This window comes from Neovison vison, chromosome 5 (genome assembly GCF_020171115.1).
Source record: "Neovison vison isolate M4711 chromosome 5, ASM_NN_V1, whole genome shotgun sequence".
Classification (NCBI taxonomy): domain Eukaryota; kingdom Metazoa; phylum Chordata; class Mammalia; order Carnivora; family Mustelidae; genus Neogale; species Neogale vison.
This window is the reverse complement of record NC_058095.1, coordinates 54,301,976-54,326,084: the sequence shown is the minus strand read 5'-3', so window position 1 is coordinate 54,326,084 and position 24,109 is coordinate 54,301,976. Positions and strand designations below refer to the sequence as shown.

General features: G+C 51.2%; 1 protein-coding gene and 1 pseudogene across 4 annotated transcripts in view; both read left to right on the top strand.

Moving 5' to 3' along the window:
- Positions 1-2,547, top strand: part of ZZEF1 (zinc finger ZZ-type and EF-hand domain containing 1) — a 98,697-nt gene extending 96,150 nt beyond the window's left edge. For all 4 annotated transcript variants that reach the window (XM_044248822.1, XM_044248821.1, XM_044248824.1 and 1 more), the window contains one exon: positions 195-2,547. In XM_044248822.1, the coding sequence (XP_044104757.1) occupies positions 195-275 (81 nt within the window). In that variant the 3' untranslated portion in view covers positions 276-2,547. The remainder of the gene's footprint in view (positions 1-194) is intronic.
- An 8,999-nt stretch (positions 2,548-11,546) lies between these two features.
- On the top strand, positions 11,547-12,369 carry LOC122907357 (annotated as a pseudogene).
- Positions 12,370-24,109: the final 11,740 nt, after the last annotated feature.

Below are 24,109 nucleotides of genomic sequence, written 5' to 3'. Positions count from 1 at the left end.
GTAGTCACATTTCTGCCCTGTGTTTGCAGTTCTCATGGAGTCTTGAGCGACTGTCTCTCACTGTGGGCTGGTGCCCCAGGTGAGGGCACCCCATCCGGCTGCCCCTGCTCCCCTGCTGACCCCCGGCGCTCAGCCAAGGGTCTTGTCCAGTCCACACTTAATGAATGAGCACATGACTGGTTCTCCTTCCACAGGCTCTGCAGAACATTGCTGCCATCAGCCTGGCCATCAACTACCCCAACAAGGCGACCGGCCTCTGGAATGTCGAGTGCTAGCCTTTGCTGTGGCCTGCACAGAAAGGGGGCGTCTGTCCACAAGCGCTCACACGGACATCTGAACTCATTCAGGAAAACGCCCAGCCCCCTTGAGCTCCCACTCCCATTCCTAGCAGGATGCCAGGCAGCCTGCGTCCGAGCAGCGGCCATGTCACACGCTCGTGCCGGCATGACCACAGCATGTGGGAGCGAGTGCCACAGGGCTGCTCAGAGGGTCAGCCCAGGAAGGTCTGAAGGAGCCTCTCTGGAAAGGGTTCTGTCTCTGGAGCTGCTGCACTTGGCCTTCCCGTGAAGCCGGAGTTGGCCCCGAGCTGCCTTCCTCAGGAGGACCTGGAGCGGCGGCCTGGCCTGGGCTCTTCTTACGCTCTTGCTTCTGGAGACTGGGCAGCCCCAACCAAAGCCAGGGAGAGCTCGTCCTGGCCACCTGCTGGTGCCCACGTGGCCGTCTCACGGAAGTCCTCAGTGAGCAGGTGTCCGTGGTCACAGCCGGTGGGCTGCCCGTGGGCATCACTCTCGCTCCGACTCCCCGCACGTCTGCGTTTTGTTGTTTTCTCCTGTTTCAGTTTCTGCCAGACATTCTCAGAACTGAACCACGTGACTCCCTTGTGAGGCCTCCAGGGGGCCTGATGGAACAGTCATCCAGGGGACACGCTGCTCATGGGAAAGCCTCTGTACTTAAAGACTCGAAGTGTTATCAGATGGATCTTATTTTAGAAGTAAAAAAAAGAAAAAAACAAAAAAACCCAAACCAAAAACCAAACAGAGAATATATGATGATTTTATTTCTTCTCTGAGGTCCTGGTAGTCCATCGCTTTGACCCCTGGGACTCAGTGTGCTTGCCTGGCTGTTGGTCCGCCGTCACAGCATCTGTTTGAGTGAATGCCGTTTCTGCTCTCCCTTTGAGGATACCGGTCTCTCCCTGAAGTGCTGAAGACTCTCCTTCCAAAGCCAGGCTTTGGAATGTGAGGCTGGGAGGGCATGCGGGCCGTGGACGAGCTTCCGTGGGACTTGTTGTTGTGAAGAGGCCTCAGGCCATTTCAGGATGGCGTGTGGGCTGGAGTGCGTCCCCCCACAAGGGGCCCACGGAAGGCTCCTCGCAGCCAGGGCCACGCTGAGCGGGTCTGCACCGGCATGTGACCGCTGTCTGCGGGTGCCTGGGTGGGAAGGGCCCAAGGCTGCAGGTCTCAGGAGGGTCTTCCTGCAGAAGCACTTCTGCATCAGTGGGACGAGGGGCGGCGGCTCCTGCAGCCAGCCCTAGAGCTCGGTTCTCAGGTCCCCAAGCTGCATGAGGAGCCTTCCTGGGAGGGGCCATCCAAAGGAGACCGGGGGAAGGGGTTAGGTCTTGAGACTTGGTGACCTCAAGCCCGAGGCCCTGGGCCCGCTCTGGTCCCCCATGGTGTCGGGATGCAAACAGGTGGGCACTGTGGTGCGGTAGAAACCCATTCTCGTCTTCCACTCTGTCTGCCGCCCCAGAGAAGTCCCCACTTCCGTACCGCCCAGACCCGGCGGGTCTCTCAGGGCAGAGGGAGGTCACAGAGCCGGTGGTGGGGCCCCAGCTCTGCCAAGGGGGGACCTGGAAGAGAGGACCATGCATCACCACTTCATCTCGCTGCCATCCACAGCCCTCATGACCTGGACTGCTGACCAGGCCAGACAGCCCGGGCAGGGCATGCCTATGGGGGCAGGACCACCAACTTGGCTCTCTGTCCCTGGGAGGCCGACTTTGTAAACGCCGGCCTCTGCCCGCTGCTGTCTGCCCTTGCCCTGGCTGTTCTGGTCTCTCTGCCCACCCTGCCCAGAGCGAGCCTGGGTCCCACCTGGCACACAGCTGCTGCTCTCCCCTGCTCGCCGCCCCACGCCGGCTGCCCTACATTGCAGCTGCCTCGACTCCCGGCTGCCCCAAGAAGCCAATGCCTCCAAGACAGGCCTCCCTTTGATCCTTCCCGGAGGCAGGCTTGCCAGGCAGGAGCTAAAAGCGGCGAGAATAAAGGTTTCGCGAAAACATGTGCCTGATCCATAAAGAGATTCCGACCCAAACCCTATAAATTGTACGAACGGACATCGCTCACACTGGGAGGGGTGACTTGGTTTCATCACCGTTTTTCATTTGTTTTCTTACGGGTTTACGATTTTGAATTTTTCTTATTTGTTTGAAAGAAAGAATTTTGATTATATCAAGCTGAGTGAGTTCAGCCTGTAAAAAGGATGTTAAGTTTTGGGTAAATGCAAATGAAGAGAAATATATTATACAAATTCTATATAAAAACAGTACAGCTGTGTGTGGGGTGTTTTCCTCCTTGCCTTGCCTTTTCCTCTGTCTCTCCCAAGCCCAAGGGGCTGGAATCGCTGGGATCACGAGGCCTTGGAGTTGGTGGGAATCCCGGACAGGGACCATGTGCTCCTGCACTGCCGGCTCCTGGGAGGTCTGCTGCCACATGGTGTCCCCTAGGTCGTCCTCAACGGCCCGATGTGGCCCCAGGCCCTGCACAGCTCACAGTGAGACAGGGCTCCAGTCTAAGCTGCTGCTCCTCCCGGCCCACCTCTGTCTAAATATGGGGCCGCCGCCTGCCCGTCCTGGGGTCTTGGCTTCCCCCCCTTTCCCAGTCTTGCTGGTGTCTCTAGTTTGCCACTCACTGTTCTCCCTCCTCTCTGGGAGCCGACTCCTGGGAATTAGGGAGACATTCTGGTGGGGGCTGGATGTCACGGACCTTCAGGGCCCATTTGCCGCAGCCCGGAAGCATCTGACCCGTCTTCCCAGAGCCCCGCACAGCCTTGGGGAATTGGGGTGGCGGCCAGGACCCAGCATCAGCCCTCTGCATCCCCTGAGGCCAGAGCGAGCCTCAGCAGAACGGGGTGCCCCCGCCCCCACGGCCCCCATCTTGGCTCTCTCCTTCCTCACCGTGTCACTTCGCTCTGAGTAGTCGGTCCAGGGCCCTCCTGAGCCCCACGCTGTGCTGCGGTTGGACGTGGAGAGCGGGAGCAGAGGCGCGGAAGGTCATGCTGAAGGTCATCCGCTGACAGCAACCCAGGAGTGAAGATCCGAAGGCCTCAGAGGCGATTTGAAGTGGAGCCTTGAGAGCGAAGGGAAACAACCAGCCTCCTGTTGTGATCTAGTCTTGCTGGCTGAGTCCCCTCGTTTCTGTTTGCCAGGAACTTAGGGCAGGAAAAAAATACTTCAGCACAATTTTCCTCACTTTTAAACTGTATCATAAAAAATATATCAGAAACCCCAGGATATGTCTTGTTCTTTTTCACCTTTGCCATGCATACCTACTGTTACTGTCCCTGTTTCTGGCCACCAGAAGCCTAAAAAGGTCAGGGTCTAGAACTCTGATGTCGGGGAAGATCTGGAGCATCACTGCTTTGGGCAAGGTACCAGTACATGAGGAAAAGCTTAGAAATTTGTTCCTCTAAGTGCCACTAGAAGAAAGACCTCAATTTAGAAGCAGGCACACTAAGGAATCAGCAAGAAGACCCTGAGAGACTCTTATCTGTGAGAAACCCATTGAGAGTGGCTGGAAGGGAGAGGGTGGGGGCTGGGGCACCTGGGTGGTGGGCACGGAGGGGGCACCTGATGTGATGAGCACTGGGTGGTACACGCAACTGATTAATCACGGACCTCTACCTCTGAAACGAATGATACACTCTATGTTAAGTGATTGAATTTAAATAAAATAAGTAAAAAAAGAACCTGCTAGAAAGATATATAAAAATAGTGACCATTTTTATGGAATGTTGGCAAAATCCAAATGAAATATAAAGGGATATGCTCTTATTTTTCTGTCTCAAAGCCTGGAATGTAAAGAAAAGAGCATGCCAAACTTGGACTGTAGGTTTGCAAAGTGTCAAAAAAAATTACTGATTTGGGGGGAAGACAACACATTTCAGCCAGGAATCCATGATTAAAATTCTCCAGTAAATCCCTCCCAGCTGAAAAAAATAATAATTTTTTCAAGGTCTATTTGTGTGGATACACCAGTTTTTTTTTTTTAACATTTTATTTATTTATTTATTTTTTAGAAGATTTTATTTATTTATTTGACAGAGAGAGATCACAAGTAGACAGAGAGGCAGGCAGAGAGAGAGATAGAGGGAAGCAGGCTCCCTGCTAAGCAGAGAGCCCGATGCGGGACTTGATCCCAGGATCCTGAGATCATGACCTGAGCCGAAGGCAGCGGCTTAACCCATGAGCCACCCAGGAGCCCCAACATTTTATTTATTTGACAGAGATCACAAGTAGGCAAAGAGGCAGGCAGAGAGAGAGGAGGAAGCAGGCTCCCCGTTGAGCAGAGAGCCTGATGCGGGGCTCAATCCCAGGACCCTGGGATCATGACCTGAGCTGAAGGCAGAGGCTCAACCCACTGAGCCCCCCAGGTACCCCAAGTTATTGTTTTTAATCAAGTATTATTGACGGTTTAGTTTCAAGTGTACAGTGTAATAATTCAACAATTCTGTTTCTCAGTACTCTTCAAGAGAAGTGCACTCTTAATTGCATTCGGCTTGAAAGCAGCCACAGACCGTGCATGACTAATGTTCCAGACACAGTGGTTGAGAGAATACGGGGGGGGGGTGTCCCATTTGGCCCATAGTTGCCCACACCCCAGATCTGCAACATGATGGATGATGGGGGAGAGGCCTCTTCCTTTCCAGTGGCAGAGTGGGAGGACACTGGGATCTATCCTGCCTGACCCTGGATCCTCACTGGAAAGGATACAAAGCTGATAGTGAGATTGACCAACAGTTAAGGCCTCAGGACCCCACCCCCTGCCAGTTTCTCTGTCGGCCTCGAGCTTCCACAACATGTTTGTCTGTGGTTGAATTCCATGTAGGCATTCTTTGGCTGAGTAAGGCCCTGTTACCAGGCAGTATATCTTGCGGGGTATATCCCACACAGGTGGTCATCTTATTCAGGCCAAGACTATGAGCACATTGCGAGTGCTCCTGAGTTAGCAGAAGATCTAGCATGTGGGGGCTTCAGGACGAGTCTGCTTCAGCCCTCAGTAATGGTAGGGAACACCTAGCTTCCTGGGCCCTCTGTGGCACTGGCACGGGTCTGGCCTAGGCCACTTCTGCAGTCGTGATGGAAAAGCCCCTGGCCTGGGTGACCCACCCCATCATTGGCTCTGCAGGCTGAGACCTGAGGTTCCTCTCACCTCATCGGCTTGGACCAGGTGACATGCCTATGGATGAGCCAATCCCTGGAGGCAGGGAGTGGAGCCGTGGAGATTGGCACAAGTTGTTAGGACCTCTATTGTAATGACTCTTCTAATGGCCATGCAGGCAAGATCTGGGATACATCTGTTAATAGAATGAATATTAATTTCTGATAGTAACTGGGTCCAAGGTGCTGGCTTAGCACCTAGTACCTCAGTCTCAGGATCTCGGTGCTACTGTACTGCTCTGCAGAGACAATGGCTGAGAATGAGCAAAGTGGATGGAAATGGGTATGGAGTGCACAAGGGAAGGGGTGTGTGTGTGTGTGTGTGTGTGTGTGTGTGTGTGTGTAGGGGGTTCGGGATAATAGCTCTGGTCAAGATGCATCTCCGATTTACCTAGGTTCAAGAAGGTGCGGGGAATCCGTGGTGTTTCACTGTCCATCATTTTGCAGATGAAGAACATGCCTGTGCATGGAGTTTGGCAGGACTCATTCCTAGTCTTCTCTAGCTGGTGCGGAAGTCGGGGAGAGCAGCGCCCTCCATCCACTAGGATCAGCGTGAGAGGCTGAGTGCTCTCAAGAAAGTGTCTGGCTTTTGCAGGGCTCACTGTGAGCCTGCACAGAGGACTGACGAGGACAGTTCACAGTTTTGTTCTGAGGATGGCGTCTTGGAAGAATGCAGTGCACCGTGTGATCCTGGGAAGAGGACAGACCTGGAGTCCACTGTAGAGCTACTTTGTGGGAGTGGGGGTGATCTGCAGCCTCCGCTTCATGAGATGTCTGTCCTTTATTGAGTTCTGGGTGTGCTTTCTGCGACTGTGTCCTAATGGCTGGGATTTCCAAGGGGTGGGATTTTTTTGGCTTCACTGTAAGAGTTAGTCCACCAGGAGTGGACAAGTCCCCTTCCGCTGCTGAGAAGTGTGTCCATAGTGGTTGGAGTGTGTAATACAAGCCTAGAGGTCAATGGTGAGGTCGTTATAGTGGTCAGCAGGCTATTGTTATTGATGATTTTTATGGGTGAATTCCCTAGGATGAGAGGTTAGATCTCATGGTTAGGGATTCTCATTAAGTGCCCATAAAGGGTGCTTGTTCTGAGGTTCATATTTGATATCATTTTATTGCTTCTAATATCCCTCCCTGTACTTGGTATTCCAATGAGCAGTGCATTACAACATTGCCTGCATTTTACCCATGTGTTGATGCAGATTTGAGAGAGGAACATGTCAGGGCTTCCACAAATTTTACACTGGAACATCCAAATAATAAAATTTTATTTTTGACACAAAGTAGGAAGTATCCTGCTGTGATTCCTACTTTAAATCAGGGGAGGGGCCCTCTTTCAGTACTGGTAATGAGGACCATAGGCCTTCCTAGGGAACATTATCAGATTCTATTGGAGACTTGGTCGTTATTATTGTGGAAGAATCAGAAGTTGACCAGTTATTCATCTCCTGTTTCATTTTCCATGAATAGTTCCACAATATTTGGTTTCACACCTCTACCATTGTGAAATCATCCCAACTTTGGCAGCTGCTCGCCCTTCTCTACCAAGGGTTTGTTTGAGCCAAGACAAAAGCTGGTTCTGGGTGACTGGGAGACTCTAGGACCAGAATGCTGTCAGTAGGGAGTTACTGGGAGCCTAAATTCCAAACCAGCTCCTGACACCCAGATGAAATACATTCCAGATTTAGAAACTTCCAATAAAAATTTTGGGTCCATGATGACAACTGAAGAAAATGTGTCATCCCTAAACCTAACCTTAACCCCTAACTTTAACACTGAAACCCAACCTGACCTTAAAGCCCAAACTGGAACCCTGAATCTTAAACCTGAAATGGAACGCGAAGCCTGGACTGTGAAACTGAGCCCTGGATCCAAGCCTTGAACCAGGAACCCAAACCCTACCAGAACTCTGAGCCATGAACCTTGAGCCCAAATCCCAGCATGAACCCGACCCCAAATTTGACCTTGGACTTTATCCCCTAAGCCCTGAGTCTTAAACCCTAAATCATAAACCTAAAGCCCTAAACTCTGTTCCCTTGCCCCTCACTGTAAATCCTCACCCTGACCGTAAACCCAAAGCCTGATCTAGAACTCTGACTGGAACCTGACCCTGAACCCAGACCCAAACCCCTTCACCACAATTCATTTATGCATGCACCACTGATGGATATTTTCAGCTTCTACCTTTTGGTTCTTTTGAACAGTGTTTGGGTTAGGGGCTGGGTTTAGGCTCTTGGATTGGGTCAGGCCCAGGCTTGAGAGCAAGTTGAGGTCAGTGCCGTGGGTCTGGTCAGGGCCAGGGTCATGTTCAGTGCCACCGTTTGGGTCAGGGACTGTTGTCATTCCACACTGTTTCTAATTCATTGCTCCGGAGCTATTTTTGGAGATGTTGGGGCATCTTGGGCTCCATATTGCTGCAATTTCCATAATAAAATGGCTTCAGTGGGACCCCGGGAGGGAGCAGGTGCTTCCCCTGAAGGATGAGCTCTCCAGTCCTGCAGTGCCCCCCAAGGCCTGCAGAGGGCGCCAGACCGCAGCTCCGCCCCGAGCCTGGCCCACGCAGCCGCAGCTGGGACAGGTGGCAGCCTCAGGACCCAATGTGGAGGCTTCTGGAGGTTGTGCGGTTGCTCCCTCGCTGACAGGACTGCTGTGAAGGACAGTGGGGCCCCGTCCACGTTGACAGGATCGCTGTGGAGGACAGTGGGGCCGCGTCTACGCTGACAGTTCTGCTGTGGAGAACGTGGGGCCGCGTCCACGCTGACAGGACCGCTGTGGAGGACAGTGGGGCCGTGTCCACGCTGACAGTTCTGCTGTGGAGAACGTGGGGCCGCGTCCACGCTGACAGGACTGCTGTGGAGGACAGTGGGACCGCGTCCACGCTGACAGGACTGCTGTGGAGGCTTCTGGAGGTTGTGTGGCCACTCCCACGCTGACAGGACTTCTGTGGAGGACAGTGGGGCCGCGTCCACGCTGACAGGACCTCTGTGGAGGACGTGGGGCGGCGTCCACGCTGACAGCCGTCCGGCCCCCTCAGGACCCGCGGCTGGAGAAGGTGAGCAGAAGACGCAGGAGCGGAGACTGCCGAGGGAGCGCATGCTCGCAGGACCCCCGGAGGAAGGGCGTGCTGTGTAGACGGTGGGGCTTCCGTGGCTTTGTGTGCGGCGCGGTGGCCTCCCGCGGGGCTGAGCGCTGGGCTATGGGCCCCCCACCTCCGGGCTCGGATGCGCCCCGGGTCGCGGCTGTGTCCGTGCGCCGCAGACTCGACTCCTGCGGCTCCTCAGATGGTCAGTGGTCCGGGCGCGGCTGTCCCCTCGGGGCTCGCGCTCACCCCGCCCCGCCCGCCTCTGCCCCGCACGTCCTTCCAGCGTCCACACCCGCCGCGGGGCTCGCCGGAGTCTGCGCGTTCGGAGCGACGGCAGACTGTGTAGACGGTGGCGGGGACAGCGGGTGTTTCCTGAGCCCCGAGCGTCTCCTGTCCCCGCGTGTCCCCTCCGTGTCCGTCGTGAGCGGCGCCGGCTGTGAGAGGACAGTCCTGTCTCCTCCCGGGGCGGGGCTCCCCGTGTCTCGTTCTTCCGTACGTGGCGGCGAACGAGGCTGCTCCGAGGTTCTCTGCGCGGGTCGCTCCGGGCCACAGACACGCCGTGGACTCCCAGACTCTGAGGCGTGAGTGTGTCCGCTCGTCGCCTCGCGCTGCGGCCCCGGCTCTGGGCGGCTCCGCGGGCGCGTTTGGGGGCGGCGGGCGGCGTCGGGGCAGCGAACCAAGTCCCTGCGGGCGGCGCTTGGGAGCGCGGAGCGACCGCGACCTCACGGAGTAGGCCGCGGGAAGGCCGGTCCTGGGAGGACTAGAGGCCGGGCTCAGGGGACGGGGACGCTCCGGCGGAGCTGCGGGGACGGCGACTTCCTGCGGGACGTGAACCGCCGCTTCCCCGCGGGCTCGACGGGGGCGTCTCTCCAGCTGCGGCTTCTGATGTGGGTCCCGGACTGACCCTCGCTCCCGGGACGGACGCCGAGCACCAGCCGCTCCCTTCCCGCCGCCGCTCCGGCTCCCTGGCCGCCGTCCCGAGGCCCGACCCGCTTCCTCACGGCTCCGACCGGGCTGTGGGGGCGCCGCGGGGACCTGGGACCCCGAGTCCCGCCGCGTCTGCTGCGCCCAGACTCGGCCCCGACTCAGTACTCCCGCGAGTCTCGGGCCGGCCGCGGCCTCTTGCAAGGGCGAGTGGCCCGTCCATGCGGCTGACCTGCAGCCGGCGGGCTCGGCCTCCCTCCCGGAGTCCGACGTCGTCTCTGCTCCTGTGACATGGTGCCGCGGGGGTGTTGGGAAGGGTCGCGTACTCTGTGGTGACCCTGGATCTGCGGGACGCTGTCCCCGCCCCACAGAGACGCGTCATCCCCGCACGCAGACCCCCAGCTGTTGCTTCCTAACCACGCCTGCCGCGTCACACCGGCTGCTTTGGGGCGTGTTAACTCAAACAGCGACACTGTCCCACGGAACCCCCACAGAACCCCAGGTGAGGAAACCCTGACGGCACCCGCAGTGGCACCCGGACCGCAGGCCCACTTTAGCGGTCGCCGCCTGCTGCCCCGTCCGAGATGTCATCTTCGGTCCCGTCCCGTTTTCTCCTTCCGGAGTCGCTCGGAGACTCCCCTGTGTGCACAACCCGGATGGGTTTAAGGGGCACAGAGGGCTCCAGTCTGAGTGGCATTGCCGTAGGGTTATGTCACTGGGGCCGTTTTCGGGGTCCATGCCCGTGGTGACATGCGTCATCCTTCGTGTTTTCACGGTGACTAAACATGACAACAGGGACCGCTTCAGACATGGCAGGTGGCAGTTCCACAACCTCAGCCGAGGTCACATGCTCGCACGTCATTCTCCAGAACATTCTCTTTCTCCCCGAGGGGGACTGTGGGGGACTGTATACACAAAACACCGACTCCCAGTTCCCTTCCCCTCCGCCGAAGCCGCCTCCGACTGTGTGTCCCAGACGCCTCCTGCGAGTGGGGTCCTAGTGTCTGTCCTTCTGTGAGCACCAGCGTCCCCCCCTTGTTCCGGATCTCCGAGTGGAGCCGGCAGCCTTCAGACGTGTCTGTGGTGTTTGCTGTAGACTTATGGAAAAAATTACCCTTTATTCCTACTTTCATGAGTGTTTATATCTGCAACAGACATCGGATTTTGGTTAACATTTTCTGCATCACTTAATAGGACCACATGGTTTTACTTAAACATTCATTGTGGTACGCAACATTGTTTCACTCTATTGAACAACCCTGGAGATGTTTGTGAAGAGACACTTGCTTATGGCGCACCATGTATTCATGAGCTCTTGGTTTTGCAATATTCCTGATCAGGCTCCTTACATTTATTTTAAGAAAGGTATAGGAATGTATTTCGCTGATTTTGTGATAATTTCATTGGGGTTGGTATTAGTGGTTAGGATGAGGGTTAGGGTTAGGGGTTAGGGTTATGATTGCCTTAGGGTTAGGATCTCCCTGTCCTCGCCCACACAGAGCCCATTCTCCTCCAGTAATCAGAGTAATCATTTTGGAACATAACCTTTGGGCCTATCTGTGGTTTGCTCCCCTCCTGCCCACCACCCCCAGCCTTACCTCTCCCACGGGACCTTCTGTTCTGTGGGCACTGAGGAGTGTGGTTTCCCACAGGTGCCTCAGGCTTGGATCCAAGCCTTTGCATATGCTGAGCCTCTGCCAGCAGCACTGTTGTCTCCTCCTGCTTCACATCTGGCTTGCTTCCCCATTGGCTGAGACTTAATTTGCCCCTGATGACCTGGCTCATGCCTGCTGGGTGTGTGTGAGCTTTCCCCCCACTTAAATGTAGGGCTGCATGGGTTTCCAACCTTCTAAGCTTTAGGGTCCCCTTTGTAAGATGGAGTACTGATGGCCTCCATCTCTGGGAGCAAAAGGTAGGGAGGCCCCATGGGCAGACTCACTCAGGACAGGCTGGGAGAGTGACTGTTGCTTAAAACAGCCCAGAGCCTGCCCCCTTGAAGAAGGTGTACATGTTCACAGCCCCCAGCTCTGGGGTCCTGCTGCCAGCCTCTGGCAGTGAACCTCTTCACACCCTGTCCCCTGTCCCTATAGCTTCCAGGACCTGTTCTTGAAGACATTGGAGAAGCCCCTCATGGTGGGACACAGGGTCACCTGCTACATCTTCACTGACCAGCTGGCTTCCGGGCCCTTGTGCCCCCACCCCTGCCCCCAGGAGGGCTGGAGGGTGGTGGTCCTCGAGGTCTATGGTGCCCTGCACTGGCAGGCTGTGTCCATGCAGCACATGGTGATGGTCAGCTGCTTCTGCGAGCAGCACTTCCTCCGCAAGGTGGACGACTTGGTGTGCAGGCGTAGACCTGAAGTTCTGTGACCACATGGGTGTGGAGATCCTGTCCCCCCTCTTTGGGGCACCCTGTACCCCAGTTTCTACTGGGCAGCCTGCAAGGACTTTAGCTATGAGTGCCAGCCATAGTCCCAGGCTTACATCCCCAGGGATCAGGGCAACATTTACTACATGGGAGCCTTTTTTAGGGTATTGGTGGTGGAGTTTCACTGACTGACCTTGGCCTGTCACCATGCAATGGGGGTCAGCCTGGCCAATGGGATGGAGGCCATGTGGCATGACAAGAGCCACCTGAGCAGGTACCTGCTGGACCACAAACTCACCAAGTTGCTATCCCTGGAAGACCCATGGGACCTGCAGTGGCTGGGCTGTCCCCTGGAGGAACTGTAGGACCCACAGCTGCAGGGCTGTTCTGGAGGACCTGCAGGACCTGCAGGACCTGCAGATGTGGGGCTGTCCCTGCCGCGCTGTCCCCTGGAGGATCTGTGGGACCCGCAGCTGCTGGGCTACCCACCCCACCTCCCCCATCATGCAGAAGCTGAGATACATGGCTGTGCCCAAGAATCATCTGGACACCAGGAACATGTGAGGGGCTGCCCCCATTTCCATCAGGAAATGCTGCCAGTGGAGCCATCAGAGCAGGTTCCTTCTTCTGTCGCCTTGAGGGAGACTGTGAGACCCAGATGTCCAGGGCCCCCAGCCACACCTGCATATGGGAGGCCTGCCCGGGGACACAAGTTCCTCTCTTTGTGGTCACATTTTGATAAATTCTGCATCACTGGCAGCTGTGAATGGCTCCAGTTATAGGTCAGATGTTTTTCTGTGTCAATGCTGAGCAATCATCTTTAAAAAGAACAGTCGAGAGAAAGGGTTTCCTCCCTGGTTCTGAACAGACACTTCTTGGTGGGGCTGGGAGTGGCCCTGCAGTCACCCTGGAGCCAGAATGGGCGGTGGCTGGGTCTTCCCTCCCAGTCCCATGGGGCTTCAGGGTCAAGGGTGTGCCGAGCCACCTGTCAGACCCCCAGTCCCCTGACTGCCAGAGGCTTGGCTGTGGCCACTAGCTCAGCCTCAGGAGAATGGAACCCTCTGGGTTATATGTGGTTCCTGCCTGGGTTTTAAATGGCTGTTTCTGTGCTGGTGTTTGTAAAATGTGGGCACTGGCTCCATCTGGATGCATGTCCTGTTGGGATTCCTCACTGCCCACCAGTGGGTTTGCACTTGTGCCCTCATCTGCCTGTGCTGTGTCTTAGCAAGCATTCACTGAGTGCCTGCTGTGAGCTCAGTCACCAACAAGGGACAGAGCGTGAGAGCGAGAACTAAGATACAGGATCCCTGCTCCAGGGCCCTCCTGGGACTCACAATGGCCTTGACCTCCTGACCTACTCTTTCCTATTGTGGTGTAACAGACATGTAACTGACACTGTTAAGCATGTTTCAGGGTCAGTTCAGTGGCAGTAAGTACCGTTCACTCTTCTGGACCTGCCACCTCTATCCATTGCCACAACTTTGTCATCACCTCAAACTGAACTCTACTCACCCTAACACTAACCCTCCATTCCCCGACCCCAGCCCTGGAACCCACTAGCTCCTTCCACCTCTATGACTCAGTGCTCTCTGTCCCTCACAAGTGGGGTCCTTCAGTATCAGTCCTTTGGGGACTGGCTTATTTCATGTAGCATAATGGCCTCAGGGTCTGTCCCATGAACCTGGAGCTGACCCACTTTTCCCTCAAAGGAGTGGTTCAGTCCTTTCCTGTTTAAGCCAAGCCTCCTCAGTCCCCTCTGCCCCCCTCATCTTCCTTCTCAGCCTGAAGAGGATCCCAACCAATCTGCAGCTTTTTTTTTCCAATTTATTTATTTTCAGAAAAACAGTATTCATTATTTTTTCACCACACCCAGTGCTCCATGCAAGCCGTGCCCTCTATGATACCCACCACCTGGTACCCCAACCTCCCACCCCTCCGCCACTTCAAACCCCTCAGATTGTTTTTCAGAGTCCATAGTCTCTCATGGTTCACCACCCCTTCCAATTTACCCAAAAGCACATACCCTCCCCAATGTCCATAACCCTACCCCCCTTCTCCCAACCCCCCCTCCCCCCAGCAACCCACAGTTTGTTTCGTGAGATTAAGAGTCACTTATGGTTTGTCTCCCTCCCTATCCCATCTTGTTTCATGGATTCTTCTCCTACCCACTTAAGCCCCCATGTTGCATCACTACTTCCTCATATCAGGGAGATCATATGATAGTTGTCTTTCTCCACTTGACTTATTTAGCTAAGCATGATACACTCTAGTTCCATCCATGTTGTCGCAAATGGCAAGATTTCGTTTCTTTTGATGGCTGCATAGTATTCCATTGTGTATATATACCACATCTTCTTTATCCATTAATCGGTTGATGGACATCTAGGTTCTTTCCATAGTTTGGCTATTGTGGACATTGCTGCTATAAACATTCGGGTGCACGTGCCCCTTTGGATTACTACGTTTGTATCTTTAGGGTAAATACCCAGTAGTGCAATTGCTGGGTCATAGGGCAGTTCTATTTTCAACATTTTGAGGAACCTCCATGCTGTTTTCCAGAGTGGTTGCACCAGCTTGCATTCCCACAGTGTAGGAGGGTTCCCCTTTCTCTGCATCCTCGCCAGCATCTGTCATTTCCTGACTTGTTGATTTTAGCCATTCTGACTGGTGTGAGGTGATATCTCATTGTGGTTTTGATTTGTATTTCCCTGATGCTGAGTGATATGGAGCACTTTTTCATGTGTCTGTTGGCCATCTGGATGTCTTCTTTGCAGAAACGTCTGTTCATGTCCTCTGCCCATTTCTTGATTGGATTATTTGTTCTTTGGGTGTTGAGTTTGTTAAGTTCTTTATAGATTTTGGACACTAGTCCTTTATCTGATATGTCGTTTGCAAATATCTTCTCCCATTCTGTCAGTTGTCTTTTGATTTTGTTAACTGTTTCCTTTGCTGTGCAAAAGCTTTTGATCTTGATGAAATCCCAACAGTTCATTTTTGCCTTTGCTTCCCTTGCTTTTGGCGATGTTCCTAGGAAGATGTTGCTGCGGCTGAGGTCGAAGAGGTTGCTGCCTGTGTTCTCCTCAAGGATTTTGATGGATTCCTTTCTCACATTGAGGTCCTTCATCCATTTTGAGTTTATTTTTGTGTGTGGTGTAAGGAAATGGTCCAATTTCATTTTTCTGCACGTGGCTGTCCAATTTTCCCAACACCATTTATTAAAGAGGCTGTCTTTTTTCCATTGGACATTCTTTCCTGCTTTGTCAAAGATTAGTTGACCATAGAGTTGAGGGTCTATTTCTGGGCTCTCTATTCTGTTCCATTGATCTATGTGTCTGTTTTTGTGCCAGTACCATGCTGTCTTGATGATGACAGCTTTGTAATAGAGCTTGAAGTCCGGAATTGTGATGCCACCAACTTTGGCTTTCTTTGTCAATATCCCTTTGGCTATTCGAGGTCTTTTCTGATTCCATATAAATTTTAAAATTATTTGTTCCATTTCTTTGAAAAAGATGGATGGTACTTTGATAGGAATTGCATTAAATGTGTAGATTGCTTTAGGTAGCATAGACATTTTCACAATATTTATTCTTCCAATCCAGGAGCATGGAACATTTTTCCATTTCTTTGTGTCTTCCTCAATTTCTTTCATGAGTACTTTATAGTTTTCTGAGTATAGATTCTTAGCCTCTTTGGTTAGGTTTATTCCTAGGTATCTTATGGTTTGGGGTGCCATTGTAAATGGGATTGACTCCTTAATTTCTCTTTCTTCTGTCTTGTTGTTGGTGTAGAGAAATGCAACTGATTTCTGTGCATTGATCTTATATCCTGACACTTTACTGAATTCTTGTACAAGTTCTAGCAGTTTTGGAGTGGAGTCTTTTGGGTTTTCCACATAGAGTATCATATCATCTGCGAAGAGTGATAATTTGACTTCTTCTTTGCCGATTTGGATGCCTTTAATTTCCTTTTGTTGTCTGATTGCTGAGGCTAGGACTTCTAGTACTATGTTGAATAGCAGTGGTGATAATGGACATCCCTGCCGTGTTCCTGACCTTAGTGGAGAAGCTTTCAGTTTTTCTCCATTGAGAATGATATTTGCGGTGGGTTTTTCATAGATGGCTTTGATGATATTGAGGTATGGGCCCTCTATCCCTACACTTTGAAGAGTTTTGATCAGGAAGGGATGCTGTACTTTGTCAAATGCTTTTTCAGCATCTATTGAGAGTATCATATGGTTCTTGTTCTTTCTTTTATTGATGTGTTGTATCACATTGACTGATTTGCGGATGTTGAACCAACCTTGCAGCCCTGGGATAAATCCCACTTGGTCGTGGTGAATAATCCTTTTAATGTACTGTTGAATCCTATTGACTAGTATTTTGGTGAGAATTTTTGCATCTGTGTTCATCAAGGATATTGGTCTATAGCTCTCTTTTTTGATGGGATCCTTGTCTGGTTTGGGGATCAAGGTGATGCTGGCCTCATAAAATGAGTTTGGAAGTTTTCCTTCCATTTCTATTTTTTGAAACAGTTTCAGGAGAATAGGAATTAGTTCTTCTTTAAATGTTTGGTAGAATTCCCCCGGGAAGCCGTCTGGCCCTGGGCTTTTGTTTGTTTGGAGATTTTTAATGACTGTTTCAATCTCCTTACTGGTTATGGGTCTGTTCAGGCTTTCTATTTCTTCCTGGTTCAATTTTGGTAGTTTATATGTTTCTAGGAATGCATCCATTTCTTCCAGATTGTCAAATTTGTTGGCGTAGAGTTGCTCATAGTATGTTCTTATAATAGTTTGTATTTCTTTGGTGTTAGTTGTGATCTCTCCTCTTTCATTCATGATTTGATTTATTTGGGTCCTTTCTCTTTTCTTTTTGATAAGTCTGGCCAGGGGTTTATCAATTTTATTAATTCTTTCAAAGAACCAGCTCCTAGTTTGGTTGATTTGTTCTCTTGTTTTTTTGGTTTCTATTTCATTGATTTCTGCTCTGATCTTTATGATTTCTCTTCTCCTGCTGGGTTTAGGGTTTCTTTCTTGTTCTTTCTCCAGCTCCTTTAGGTGTAGGGTTAGGTTGTGTACCTGAGACCTTTCTTGTTTCTTGAGAAAAGCTTGTACCGCTATATATTTTCCTCTCAGGACTGCCTTTGTTGTGTCCCACAGATTTTGAACTGTTGTATTTTCATTATCATTTGTTTCCATGATTTTTTTCAGTTCTTCTTTAATTTCCCTGTTGACCCATTCATTCTTTAGAAGGATGCTGTTTAGTCTCCATGTATTTGTGTTCTTTCCAAACTTCCTCTTGTGGTTGAGTTCTAGCTTCAGAGCATTGTGGTCTGAAAATATGCAGGGAATGATCCCAATCTTTTGATACCAGTTGAGTCCTGATTTAGGACCGAGGATGTGATCTATTCTGGAGAATGTTCCATGTGCACTAGAGAAGAATGTGTTCTGTTGCTTTGGGATGAAATGTTCTGAATATATCTGTGATGTCCATCTCATCCAGTGTATCATTTAAGGCCTTTATTTCCCTGTTGATCTTTTGCTTGGATGATCTGTCCATTTCAGTGAGGGGAGTGTTAAAGTCCCCTACTATTATTGTATTATTGTTGATGTGTTTCTTTGATTTTGTTATTAATTGGTTTATATAGTTGGCTGCTCTCACGTTTGGGGCATAGATATTTAAAATTGTTAGATCTTCTTGTTGGACAGACCCTTTGAGTATGATATAGTGTCCTTCCTCATCTCTTATCATAGTCTTTGGCTTAAAATCTAATTGATCTGATATAAGGATTGGCACTCCTGCTTTTTTCTGATGTCCATTAGCATGGTAAATTCTTTTCCACCCCCTCACTTTAAATCTGGAGGTGTCTTCGGGCTTAAAATGAGTTTCTTGGAGGCAACATAGATGGGTTTTTTTTTTTTATCCATTCTGATACCCTGTGTCTTTTGATTGGGGCATTTAGCCCATTCACATTCAGGGTTACTATTGAGAGATATGATTTTAGTGCCATTTTATTGCCTGTAAGGTGACTGTTACTGTATATTGTCTCTGTTCCTTTCTGATCTACCACTTGTAGGCGCTCTCTTTGCTTAGAGGACCCCTTTCAGTATTTCCTGTAGAGCTGGTTTGGTGTTTGCAAATTCTTTCAGTTTTTGTTTGTCCTGGAAGCTTTTAATCTCTCCTTCTATTTTCAATGATAGCCTAGCTGGATATAGTATTCTTGGCTGCATGTTTTTCTCGTTTAGTGCTCTGAAAATATCATGCCAGCTCTTTCTGGCCTGCCAGGTCTCTGTGGATAAGTCAGCTGCCAATCTAATACTTTTACCATTGTATGTTACAGACTTCTTTTTCCGGGCTGCTTTCAGGATTTGCTCTTTGTCACTAAGGCTTGTAAATTTTACTATTAAGTGACGGGGTGTGGGCCTATTCTTATTGATTTTGAGGGGCGTTCTCTGAACCTCCTGAATTTTGATGCTCGTTCCCTTTGCCATATTGGGGAAATTCTCCCCAATAATTCTCTCCAGTATACCTTCTGCTCCCCTCCCTCTTTCTTCTTCTTCTGGAATCCCAATTATTCTAATGTTGTTTCGTCTTATGGTGTCACTTATCTCTCGAATTCTCCCCTCATGGTCCAGTAGCTGTTTGTCCCTCTTTTGCTCAGCTTCTTTATTCTCTGTCATTTGGTCCTCTATATCGCTAATTCTTTGTTCTGCCTCATTTATCCTAGCAGTGAGAGCCTCCATTTTTTATTGAACCTCATTAATAGCTTTTTTGATTTCAACTTGGTTAGATTTTAGTTCTTTTATTTCTCCAGAAAGGGCTTTTATATCTCTGGAGAGGGTTTCTCTAATATCTTCCATGTTTTTTTCAAGCCCGGCTAGAACCTTGAGAATTGTCATTTTGAACTCTAGATCTGACATATTACCAATGTCTGCATTGATTAGGTCCCTAGCCTTCGGTACTGCCTCTTGTTCTTTTTTGTTGTGAATTTTTCCGCCTTGTCATTTTGTCCAGCTAAGAGTATATGAAGGAGCAAGTAAAATACTAAAAGGGTGGCAACAATCCCAGGAAAATATGCTTTAACCCAATCGGAAGAGATCCCAAATCGTGAGGGGGGATTTCTTCTGATTGGGATCTCTTCTGATTGGGATCTCCCAATCTCTTCTGATTGGGGTCTCTTCTGATTTGGGGATAAAAAGAGGTTCAAAAAGAAAGAAAGAAAAAAAAGAATTAAAAAAAGATATTGAATTAAAAATTCAATCAAGAATTAAAAAAAGAATTAAAAAAAGAGATTGAAGAGATTGGGATCTCTTCTGATTTGGGGAAAAAAAAGAGTTTCAAAAATAAAGAAAGAAAAAAAGAATAAAAAAAACGAATAAATAAAAAAATAATAAAAAAAGAAAAAATATATGTATATATATTATATAAACTAGTTTAAAAACATTAAAAAAGAAAAGGGTAAAAGTTTAAAGAAATTTTAGCAGAAGAAGAGAAAAAAATGAAAAAGAAAAAAAATTAAATTAACTGCAAGACTAAAAAATCACAGGGAGAAAGCCATGAGTTCCGTGGTTTGTTTTCTCCTCCTCTGGAATTCTGCTGCTCTCCTTGGTATTGAAACTGCACTCCTTGGTAGGTGAACTTGGTCTTGCCTGGATTTCTTGTTGATCTTCTGGGGGAGGGGCCTGTTGTAGTGATTCTCAAGTGTCTTTGCCCCAGGCGGAATTGCACCGCCCTTAGCAGGGGCGGGGCTGAGTGATCTGCTGGGCTTTGCTTTCAGGAGCTTTTGTTCCCTGAGCGCTTTCCGTAGAGTTCCGGAGGACGGGAACACAAATGGCGGCCTCCTGGTCTCCGGCCCGGAGGAGCCGAAAGCCCGGGGCCCCACTCCCCAGTGCGCCCTCAGCAAACAGCTCCTAGTAACTCGCGTCTGCCCAACCTCCGGCCGCGCTCCGAGCTCACCGAGCCCGCGACTGGCTCAAGTCAACACCGAGCTGTGAGCTTACTGTCAGCTCTGTCTCTGTAGCCGGCTTTCCCGTTCCAACATCCACAAGCTCTGCAACACTCAGACACTCCTGATCCTTCTGTGACCCTGCGAGACCCGAGGCCACGCCGACCCCGTGTGGGCTTCGCCCCGGTTTAGCCTCTGGAGCGATGTCCCTCAGTGGCACAGACTTTTATTTTATTTATTTATTTTTTTAAAGACTTTATTCATTTATTTGACAGACAGAAATCACAAGTAGGCAGAGAAGCAGGCAGACAGAGAGGAAGGGAAGCAGGCCCCCTGCTGAGCAGAGAGCCCGATGTGGGACTCGATCCTAAGACCCTGAGATCATGACCTGAGCTGAAGGCAGCGGCTTAACCCACTGAGCCACCCAGGCGCCCCATTGTGGCACAGACTTTTAAAAGTCCCGATTTTGTGCTCCGTTGCTCCGCCGCTTGCTGGGAGCCGGCCCCTCCCCCCGGGGTCTATCTTCCCGTCGCTTTGGATTCACTTCTCCGCCAGTCCTACCTTTCAGAAAGTGGTTGTTTTTTGGTTTCTAGAATTGCTGTTCTTCTTCTCTTCGATCTGCCGATGGATTTGCAGGTGATTGCAATCTTTAGATAAGCTCTCTAGCTGATCTCCTGCTAGCTGAAGTAGTCTCAGCCTGCTACTTCTCCGCCATCTTGACTCCTCGACCCCCCAATCTGCAGCTTTGAAGACCTGTTCAGTCCAGATGCCAGGAACATCCCCCGGGGGTCTCGGGCCTCACTTACCCCATCTGTCCATGTCAGGTGCCTGGATGCCCCGCCAGCTGGCCACCTGCTCCTCCCACAGTTGTCCCCATGTCAGGAGAGGGAAACACCAAGTCCAGACCTTTGGAGTCCTCTGTGACTTCTTGCTTCCACCAATTCTCCCAGTAGTGAGGTGGCTGCCTTCAGATGCTCCTCAGTTACTCCTGTGCCCTGGTGTCTTCCTGGAACCCTGACCTGGCTGTTTTCAGATAGTTTGTCCAGCGGTACCTGCACTTTCTGGGAGGGGGATTTGCTGGAATCTGCAGTGTGTCCTGTTGCCCCACCTTTTTGAAGGCACATTGTCTGGGCTGTCTGAGGACCCAAGACAGTGGGTCTGTGGCCTGAGGGGATTCTAAGCAGAGCTGGTGGGATGGGAGAGTTGCAGGGCACAGAGACGTGTCTCAGAAAGCTTTCCATAATCCCAGGCATCCTATCGTTTTTGAATCAAAGCCCTGAGATCTTTAAAATGCCAGCAGTGTTACAGTGTGGGCCAGAAAAATCACATGCCTCTGTGCACCCAACACCACCTAAACTATTGGCATTTTCTTTTTTTTTAATTAAAAAATTTTTTTTCATTTATTTATTTGACAGAGAGAGAGAGAGATCACAAGTAGGCAGAGAGGTAGGTAAAGAGAAAGGGGGAAGCAGGCTCCCCGCTCAGCAGAGAGCCCGATGTGGGGCTCAATCCCAGGACCCTGGGATCATGACCTGAGCTGAAGGCAGAGGCTTAACCCACTGAGCCACCCAGGCGCTCCCTATTGGCCCTTGTCACTTGAGCTGAATACAAAGGATTGGGAGTAGGAGCTGGAGGGGAGGTCCCGAGTCAGACTTTGTGTTTGCGGGACAAAGGACATCCCCCAAAGGACAAGCTTGTGCTGAGCCTGAAGAGGAGGTCTGTGTGGAGACCCCAGCTACAGACACTGCTGTCTCCTGATGCCCCCTCAGCCCACCCCAGTGCACCTTCTGCTGGGAGAGCCCCTGCCCCCTCCTCCCTGCGGAGGGCTCTCTCCTGCTCCAGTGGTGCCTCCTCCCCTGCCAGTCACTGCCAGCCTGCAGCATGGGAGGGTAGATACCCCGATGGCCTCCAGCCCTGGGGGCAGAGCCAATGCGGGTGGGGTGTGGTCTTCCAGTTGGCTTGAGCGCCAGGCCTCCACCGTGCTCACTCTCCTGAGGGCTCAGTGTACTACGTCCTCCCTCAGGCTCCCTAGGCCAAGGTCGTCCTCTGCTCGGGGAGCAGACCATCTGGACCTTCTGGACTCGTGCATCCACGCCCATGACTTGGGCATAGGCTGGCCTCATGGACTCGTCGGAGGAGACCCAGTGTAGGAAGATGCAGGCCACTGCATGGGAGATGCCAAGTGACCCCAGAGGGAGCGCCCAGGCCTTGCACAAAGCACCAGGTCCAAGAGACCCAGCACAGGATCTGGACACCAGGCCCTAGGGCATGGGGAATCCGGGTGGGGGAGGCCCTGGTCGGGGGTAGGAGTCCATGGAAATGTCCCAGAAGAGGCAGGAGACAAGGCAGGCAACAGGACTGATCTTCCCCAGGAGGTCGATGGAAGAGTCAGAGAGCATCACAGAGACCTTTGGGTAAACTCAGAGGTCTTGGAGATGTTGGCTGAAATGCTGTCATTCGGTCAGAAAAGTTGTGTCACAAACCCCCAGTCAACAATGAAAGAGTTACTCTTTGTTGCTTCTAGAAATCAGTGTGTATGGGCCATTAGAACTCACACTGCATGACGTCTAGGATATATTTACTTTTCATCACTTTTTAGGACTAGATTTTTCTTGAGGAAATGCTAAGCCTGTGTCTTTCCATTATTTTCTTTGTGAAATGGGCCTCTGTTTTCAGGAGCAGATTCCTGGTACTCATCACCACTGTGAGCCCTGAGGACTGCCCCCTGTCACCTCCCATGGTGGATGTGACCACATGGGTTGAGGGGGGCTCACTGATGAAGCCCCAGTGCTCAGTACAGAGCAGGGACCCCAGATCCTCCATTGAATGAGGGAGGGCATGAGGGAAGATGGGAGTGAGGGAAAGAGGGAGGGAGGGAGGCAGAGAGGGAGGAGGATGGAGTCAGGGAAGGAAGGGGAGGTAGAGGGGAAGGGGAGGGGGGAATGAATGATGGAGTGAATAAATGAGGTAGAGAGGGAGGGAGTGAAACCGAAGAAGCCATTCTATACATCAGGAGCCATTATTTTGGGTGAGGTCTGAGGGAATCACAGCTCAGGCCCTAAATGGTGGCTTGGGGCACATCCATCTGTCCTCCCAGTGCTGACCTTCCTTCTCCTTGGCCCTGCTGTCCCCTGGATCCTCTCCACCTCCTCCTCAAACAATTCTGGATGTTCCCAGGAGCAGGGTGGCAGGAATGGGGTCTCAGGAGGGCCTACCCTGTGCCCCAGACAACACTGAGATAATAGCTACAGGACATTCTGTCATGAGGACTGGGATGAGGATCCCATCCATCTCCTTGGGCATGAACATTGTTCCATTCCCTGCTGTCTCCACCAGCTGTGCCAACTACTACTGAAAATACATCTGTGAAAAACCAAGCCAGAGCTTCTGGGGGTGAGTCCAAGGCTGAGCACTGCTAGGTGATAGGTGCACCTGTGGCCTGGGATGGGTGCCGCTCACTGTTGTCCTAGACAGGGGTGCCTGTCACCCTTCTCTCCAGGGGAACTGCCATGGACCTCTGCTTCCTCATGTTCTCCCCAGGGCTGCTGCTCCCCAGACCAGACACCTGCTGGTTTGAGGGTGACCAGCACTGCTTCCATAGGGTTTCCTTTGCCTGAGTCATTCCTCGGGAGCTCCTGCATCTCCTGACACATACTCCCTGTGTGCCTATCCTCCCCTTTGAACTTGCATGTTTGGTCTCTGTCCCTGTGGGACCCAGTGACTTGGAGCATGGATCAGAGCAGAAACATGGGAAACCTTTCTCTGGCCTTGGGTTGTAAGTGATGCTTTTGCCCTATGTGGTGTGTCTTCCAGTTTTCTGCTTTTTCCCGGTTTCTGTGTGGACCATAGGTGGAAACAGCCATGTCCTGTCTGGGGTCAGACTGTAGTGTCCCGGCAGGAACAGGGGTCTTGGTCCCGAGATTTTGCCCATAATTCCTAAAAGGACTCCTATGATTACATCTCATCTGTAATCCGTTGAGCATCAAATAAGGGAAATTCTATGTCAAACAGAGAAAAAAAGTGCCCTTTGAAAATAGTTGGGCAGACACAAAGGCACGTATCGAGTGATTCCACTTCCATAAACCTCCAGAACACATACAGGAACAGAAAGAGAAAGCAGCTTAGGGGTTGCGAGGGGCCAGGCTGGGGGAGCAATAGGCAGGGAGGGCTTGGGCTCTGGGTCTCCTTTGAGGAAGGAGATATCCTGCAGCGCGATGTTCTGTGGTGTGGTGGCACAGCGCTGGGAATGTACTTCATGCTCACGAAGTGTTCAAGTGAAAACAAGTAATTTTATTTAAAATAAATAATAGACCGCATACAGGATATGGAAAGCTACTATAATAGTGAATATGTACCAGGGAGA